General features: G+C 46.2%; 1 protein-coding gene and 1 long non-coding RNA gene across 2 annotated transcripts in view; both read left to right on the top strand.

Annotated features, from left to right (window-relative positions):
• Positions 1-1,232: 1,232 nt before the first annotated feature.
• LOC147024200 (uncharacterized) lies at positions 1,233-2,250 on the top strand. The gene is made up of 2 exons (XR_015058812.1): positions 1,233-1,490; positions 1,607-2,250. It is a non-coding gene; the product is annotated as an uncharacterized LOC147024200 (long non-coding RNA).
• A 4,137-nt stretch (positions 2,251-6,387) lies between these two features.
• Positions 6,388-8,032, top strand: part of LOC147024199 (uncharacterized) — a 147,166-nt gene continuing 145,521 nt past the window's right edge. Inside the window, exon 1 of the mRNA XM_085883671.1 lies at positions 6,388-6,671. Within this exon, the coding sequence (XP_085739797.1) occupies positions 6,525-6,671 (147 nt within the window). The 5' untranslated portion in view covers positions 6,388-6,524. The remainder of the gene's footprint in view (positions 6,672-8,032) is intronic.

Raw genomic sequence — 8,032 nt, 5'->3', positions numbered from 1 at the left:
ATATATATATATATATATATATATATATATATATATATTTTACATTAGGTTAATGCCGACTGTCTGTCTGTCTGTCTGTCCCACCCTGAAACACACGTAAACGCTCCTTGGAGAGGAAAACTTATTAAGTATAAGTTTCTTCAAATGAATCCAAACGGACCAGAATTCATAATTTTTTCAAATGAACAAAAAAAATTAACCTGGGTAGTGTACGTATAAGTGGGACCGCTGCCTCGATCGCTCCCATTTTTTTTTCCTGTAAAATTATCTCCGTACAATTGTCTAGATAATAATATACTGGTTTGTACATCTTTTTTGTGTAACATTCCTTCCATCCATTAGCAATTAAAGGCATCATTCGGCTGCCATGTTGGTCTTATGCAAAGCCAAAGACTTATTCAGACCAGTCATAGTCACAATTGCCATGCCGTCCCTGTAAGTTTTCCTTTCAGTGAAAAACGACCAAGGGGATTGTTAAAAGTATTATCCATTAACATACGTGACAAGTTGTAGATGATGAAAAACAGGGTTCTTTTTTTAATTTTTTATTAATTAGACATGATTGAATGGTGAGGTGATACTGCGCACGAATTCTGGCGGGTGGTGACGTGGCCTTCAGTGAGGGAAGCTCATGATGTCAGGCAGCCAATTGACTGGAGTGATACCTTGCATATTGGCTCCAGGTCTGACAGCCTGTGTATCAATCCTTGCGAGTGGAATGGAAGCTAAACTTTGCGTTTTTTGAAATTGATTGTTCGTTCCCTCCAATACGGGTTTTGACGATACTAAAAACTGGTCTGCAGGTTTCCAGAAACAAAATGGGTCAAACATGTGAAATGCGGGTCACTTGCCATCGATGCGATATCAAAAGTTTGGAGCCCATCAGGAGTCAAGGTATAGGAGTAAAGGTATAGGCCACATGGTATAGGAGTAAAGGTATAGGAGTAAAGTTATAGGACACATGGTGTAGGAGTAAAGGTATAGGATTAAAGTTCTAGGCCATATGGCGTAGGAGTAAAGGTATAGGAGGAGTAAAGGTATAGGCCACATGCTTCAGGTCTCTGGTAAGTTCAATTGGAATCTATCCGAGCTATATATTCCTGATGTGTGTATATATATATATATATATATATATATATATATATATATATATATATATATATATATATATATATATATATATATATATATATATATATATATTAGGGTGGTCCATGATCAATATGAAAAATATAAAGTTGTCTGAATGTTCCCTCCACATGGCTTGTTTTTGTTCACTGTGATATACTTATTTGTCTGTGAATTGTTGTGGTCCTACGATAATGTTTAGTGGTCGCTCAAAGATGAGGATTTTTGGCTGATGAGTGAAATTTGCATCATTTTGAGATGGATTTGAGTACACCTGCTTGCCCCCCCCCCCCTGCCAAACCAGCGGCGTGGTGGTGCTTTCATTACAGCGATGGAAGGGGGTGGCAGCACGAGCAGGAACGGTGAGGGCGGTTGGTTTTAGACTCTCGTGTCCAGAGCAGCCGCACTCTTCAATAATATATTGTGCTGATCATGTGATATTTTTGGTCCATCATTTCTTTCAATTTCTCTGGCTTAGGTTGAGTGATGGCGTTGAAGCCAGGACTCCGTTCTTCTTCCGAAAGCTGGCTACTGGGAGCATCGATATCACAGCTTTCTGCCGGAAGATTGCCACGTGGACTGGATGTTCTACGCCTCTTACAATTCCACCATGTTACCGATAAAAATACTCTTGCTGAGAGCTATAGAATCACATGTTGTGAAGTGATTGAGGTGTGGAGTAGAGCGAGATTGCCCACACAACGTCCGGATGCATGCGTACGTAAGCTGAAAAAGCTCCACGAGAGATATCTAAAACTAAAGAAAAATCGCAAAAAGGACAACGACACTGATGGAATGAACAATGATCTATTTCTCTCAGACCTGGAGGAGTTATTTGACGTAGCGACAGCCAATGCATTGTCGGAAATAGTGATCAGTGCCGACCGTGACTTCCTGGAGCATCAGCGAGAGAGTGTGTTCTCTAGTAGCATGGCTGGAGCTGATTTAGTCACCCACTCTAGAGAGGAAAATAAACGAAAAAGAGACGAAAATGAAGACTTAGCTCGGCAACGTTACGCTGAAAGGGAAAACCGCAAGCTGAAGGTAACTGAAAGCGAACCGCTATCGTCTACGTCAGGTGAATCTGTATCTGAAAGTCCGGAGGATGAATATATAGCTCCCTCAACATCATCAGAGACCCCTGGCTGCAGTAGAACAGAAGCTCATTTGGCTACTTCATTCAATCCCAAACCAAAGAACATTTTCCGATCTCCGGATGTTGTAGCAGCGCTGGATCGCGTGAACTTGCCAGAACGCGGGGCTGTGTTCTATTCGTGGCCGGAGCTGTCGCCAAGGCCCTCGGTCATGATATCGGCGACATCACCCTATCACGGAGCTCTGTACGACGTTCTCTTATAGAGGACCGTAGAGAAGCAGCTGCCGCCAAGAAAGACGACTTCTCCCTGAAAGGACCTCTTCTTCTCCACTGGGATGGTAAACTCTTACCAGATATTGATGGCTCAAAGAAAAATGTCGACCGTGTCACGGTGCTGGTTACTGGTAACGGAGAAGAGAAGTTATTGGGTGTCCCAAAAGCAACCAGTGGAACAGGCGAACAGCAAGCAACTGCTTGCATTGACTGCATTGAAAAATGGGGAGTCAAAGATCAGGTTTATGGCATTGTCTTTGATACTACGAGCAGCAATACCAGCCTACATTGAGGCGCTTGCATCAGACTAGAGAACTACATGGAGAGAGAAATCGTGTGAGTTGCATGTAGACACCACATGCATGAAATAGTTCTGTCGCACGCCTATGCCTGCACATTCGATAGAACGTCTGGCCCCGACGATCTTCTGTCCAAACGCTTCCAGAAGAAATGGGCAGACTTGGATCATAATCAGTACGACGTGTGTACGGTTTTTGATAATCCAGTACTCGCTGAGCTGCGAGTGGAGATGTTGGATTATTTACCGATAGCAATCACCCAACAACAACAGAGGGACGATTAGCTGGAATTGCTGAAGATATCTCTCCTATTCCTCGGTGGCGATGCGGATGCTGGATCCTTCAGATTCCGGGCTCCAGGAGCGATGCATCACGCTCGATGGATGGCTAAAGGAATATACGCTATAAAAATTTACTTGTTCCGCCATCAATTCAAACTGACAAAAACGGAAAGCAAGAATATTCTGGACTTTCCCTTGTTTGCGAGCCTGGCGTACGTAAAATATTGGAACGAGGCACCCATTGGGGGCCGGGCTCCTTATAACGACATCCAGTTCATGAATGTGCTCAAATGTTACCCGGATCGGAAATTATCGGACAAGACAGTTAAAGCATTCTCGAACCACCTGTGGTACCTGTCGGAACACTTGGTGGGGTTTGCCTTCTTCGACGATCGCGTGACCGAGGAGACGAAGTCGAAGATGGTCACCAATTTGTCCAGACCAAAAGCTGTCGAGTACCATCGACCAATTCCTCCATCAGACATGATTGCGGGGCCTGAACAAATCCCAGGATTGGTTACAGAACGAACGATGACCTTCTTCTCCCTGCTGGGTGAAAAAAGCCGCGAAAAGGCCTCCGAATTCCTGAAGGTAGCGCCGAACGAGTGGGAGAGCCATCCCTGCTACACAGAGCTCCAGCAGGCATGTAGGAGGCTGAAAGTCATAAACGACACTGCCGAACGCGGTATCCGACTCGTCCAGCAGTACAACGAGACACCCAGAAAGACGAGGAACAGAAACAATACCTACTCAGACTTGTTTCGAACCATCGCAAGGCCCTTCCTGAGCCATCAAAGGCCCTTTTGATGAACTAGGCCGAGGACAGGATAACGGACAGAGAAATCTGACATGTGTTATGACAGTGTTGTAGTGCAGAGTGCAGTGTGCTGCATCTTTTTATGTAACTTGTGGAATAATAAAGTGTTTGAAACAAAGAATCCAACATTTTCGAATTTTTTTTAATGTTTTGGTCAAAAGTTGACTTTCTGAGCGAACCCTAGTTAGACACTAATCGCCATGAAATTTTGTAGAATAAATCTATAGTGGTAGTGGACAAAATCAAGCCTTGTGGACATGGGAAATTCGGAAAAAATATTTGTGGACCACCATAATATATATATATATATATATATATATATATATATATATATATATATATATATATATATATACATATATATATATATATACATATATATTCCTCAGCAACGTTTATGTACATATTGTTACGAATATGGAAACCATTCGCATTCACACATGCAGTTGACCCAAAGTTTAGTTATTTCGTTAAGTATATGTGGATAGTTAGAATCCCTCCCCTATGTCTGATGGGAATTTCATGTGTGCGCTGCAAGTTTCTTTCTAGTTCGTCTTCTGCATTAAATCCCCCTCCACTCCTTCAGCGCCATTACACATATGTTTGAGGTCATGGACATAGGCGGGGGTGAGATCACCTCAGAGCCGACCCCGCCCAGCCAGATGGAATGTTCCCCTTGTCCAATCGGGGGTGAGATCACCTCAGAGCCGACCCCGCCCAGGCAGATGGAATGTTCCCCTCGTCCAATTGGGGGTGAGATCACCTCAGAGCCGACCCTGCCCAGCCAGATGGAATGTTCCCCTCGTCCAATCGGGGGTGAGATCACCTCAGAGCCGACCCCGCCCAGGCAGATGGAATGTTCCCCTCGTCCAATTGGGGGTGAGATCACCTCAGAGCCGACCCCGCCCAGGCAGATGGAATGTTCCCCTCGTCCAATCGGGGGTGAGATCACCTCAGAGCCGACCCTGCCCAGCCAGATGGAATGTTCCCCTCGTCCAATCGGGGGTGAGATCACCTCAGAGCCGACCCTGCCCCAGCCAAATGAAATGTTCGCCTCGTCCAATGAGGGGAAGACACCGATCGCCCAATGCCCCCCCCCCGACCAATCCGGAGCCGAGATCCGTCCACCCACCCAGGGGAGGGATAAGAAGGGTAGCGAGCTGTCTCAGCAGTGGTCTTTTTCAGGGTTCCTTGGTGGTCGGTGGTCGTGTTGGTGCTCGTGGTGGTGGTGGTCATGGCGGAGATGTTTTGTGGTGCTCGTGTCATCGATCGTCATTCGTGGCAGCCAGGATCGTGGGATCATTGGATTCTTGGTCGTGGGTTCGAGTCCCACCGTGGTGGGTTGTGTTGGAGCGCTCGAGCTGGGGATCCCCGTTCCCGTCCACAGACTCCGAGCTCCACAAGTGCGAGTCGGTAAAACGGCACGAGGCAGCCAGGTATCCGGCCAGACTCTGACCCTCAGCTTGCCTTCCATCCCGAGCTGAAGGGCCGAATAAAGACCCACGAGGTCCATTTCTTTTTGGGTGTGTGTGTCTGTCTGTGGCTCGTCTGATAAGTAGAAATCGGTTAGGTGTTTGCCATTGTACATTTACCTGCATTTACATTTGTGGTTAAGTCTGCTCTGTGTTTCCCTCCCTATTACTTTGCAAATAAATAACTGTTAAATGTTCCAGTTCATTGTCTGTGTTTTCTTTCATTGACCCAGTATTGTTCGGGCTTGATAATTAGGGACGCCGATTGTGCCATAAATTGTCATGTGGGCTGGCGCAACTTTGGTAATTTCCGCTCGGTTACGCCGGATCTGAGTTGGTAACAGCGACTCGGTTCGGACAAAGCTGGCCGAGGGTGTGGTTTCCCCCGGTTGCGAGACCGCGTGGCTACGTAGGTAAATTGGAATCGGACAAAAAGACCCCAACTGCGCGGTCAAAATATTGGCGTCCATGGTCCATTAAGTGACCCGTCGACTTCGGAGTTGTCTGTAGTAACGACCTTCAATTCCGGGTGTTCGGAGGGGAGATGGCCCAACTGCTCCGTCTCGCGGTCGTCATCACCACCGAATCCTGGCACCACAACAACATTTCTTTCTCGAGCGCCGACGCCCGCCTTTTATTGAGCGCACGGGTTGTCATGGTAACGGTGCGCAAGTGGGGAGGGGTGAGCTTGGGGGGACTCTGCGCCCACTGAGATGGGCCACACATACAAAAAGAATTGGAGGTCCGTTCTGAGGAGAGAGAAGAAAGTGAGAGAGGAAGCGCACGAGAAGTGAGCAAGATGCTGTGGGTGTAAGTGCGCGAGGGAAGAAGTGAGTGTGTAAGTGCGCAAGAGAGAAAAATAAAGCGAGAGTTGAAGCGCGCGAGAGAAGAAGCGAGCCAGAGAGGAAGCGTGTAAGCGAGGAAGCGTGTAAGCGAGGAAGCGTGCGAGCCTGCAAGTGAGCAAGTGAGCATGTGGTGTGTGTGTGTGTGTGTGTGTGTGTGTGTGCAGCACCGACAACGAGTGAGTCACGGATCTGTCACCAATGAATGAGGCGTGGGTCAGTTACCGACGGATCGTGTGGGTCACTGGACATCACCAGTTTCGTGAAGCGTGAGGAGCTGCCCATGTTGCAGCACTAGGGTCTAAACCCATGACAGATGATCTCGGTGCCCCCCCCCCCAGACGTCGACTGGCATCCAAGGCTGTTCGCTAGTGGGTGCACGGCAAGGCTAGGTGCTGCCAACGGACAAAACATGCACGTACACATTTCAGGATGTTTTAACTTCACGGACGACTACTCTCTGGTGAGCGAGATGACTCTTCTTCCCCATCCCCCCCCCCCCCCCCCCCGAATGATCTGCTGCTGTGTTTAGTTGTAAGTAAGTCCTGCCCAGATAAGCATCTGCTCTCTGTCTCTTTCCTGTCATTTTTGATTGATTTTTCCTGATTCACTATTCATTTTGATTGCTTTGGAATTTATTCATTTACTTTCCTCAGAAAATAAAGTTCTTTTTATTTAGTTATTTTATTATTAATAAATCATTTGTCGATTTCCAACCTGTCCATGTTTGTCCTTTCCTACCATTGGTCTTGCATTGTCCGAACCGAGATAGACTGGGAGGAAATTACCACAGATTTGACCAAAAATCGTCAGCACGCACCAGCGGTTAAAACGCTCGGCCGCCAGAATTAAAATCTAATCGAGATAACATTGGTGCTTTGCCGAGGGCGTGCTCCCCGCTCAAGTAACCACGTGACCTCCAGATAAACGGAATAAATTGACGGTGGACAGAACTCGTGGTTGACTGGGTGGCGTTCATGGTTTTAAAACAACCCACCGTACCATAATGTTAATTGTGAGTAGTGGCCCCAGGTCTGGCTCTACCGAGGACAATTATTATTGTCTTATTATTATTCTTATTATTCCCCTTGAATGACAAGCTGGTGTCTCGGTACCCATGGCTCTGACAACATATACACACACACACACACACACACACACACACACACACACACACACACACACACACACACACACACACACACACACACACACACACACACACACACACACACACACACACACACACACACACACACACACACACACACACCATGCTTTTGCTTCAAACGTGGGTTATTTTTTTGGGCGGGGGAGTGATGGAAGCAGCTTTCTCTTTCCAACTAGTTTATCTTTAAAAATTGATCAGGGACCACAACAGAAAACCCATCATTATAAGGGTCTTTGTCTGAATAATTCTGGGAATCTCGCAATATTGTGAAAGAAACCTCCGTCATCTTTTACTGGAGGGAGGAGGGGGGGGTGCCCCCTTTGCTGGATAGTGCAATTTTGGAATTCAAATTGATCTAAGTTCAGTCCTTTCTTAATGTAAAATAAAACAAGGTACAAATATCAACTGTGGATAGGTACTCTCATTGTGTGAAACGAACCAAGGTATCAATAAGAACTGTGGATAGGTACTCTCATTGTGTGAAATGAACCAATGTACCAATATCAACTGTGGATACGTACTGTCATTGTGTGAAATGAACCAAGGTATCAATATGAACTGTGGATAGGTACTGTCATTGTATGAAATGAACCAAGGTATCAATATGAACTGTAGATAGGTACTCTCATTGTATGAAATGAACCAAGGTATCA

Source organism: Eptatretus burgeri, chromosome 6 (genome assembly GCF_056783735.1).
Source record: "Eptatretus burgeri isolate ZD-2024b chromosome 6, Ebu_testis_v1, whole genome shotgun sequence".
Taxonomy (NCBI): Eukaryota; Metazoa; Chordata; class Myxini; order Myxiniformes; family Myxinidae; genus Eptatretus; species Eptatretus burgeri.
Note: the sequence above shows the minus strand (reverse complement) of the source record. Positions and strands in the feature narration are given on the sequence as shown.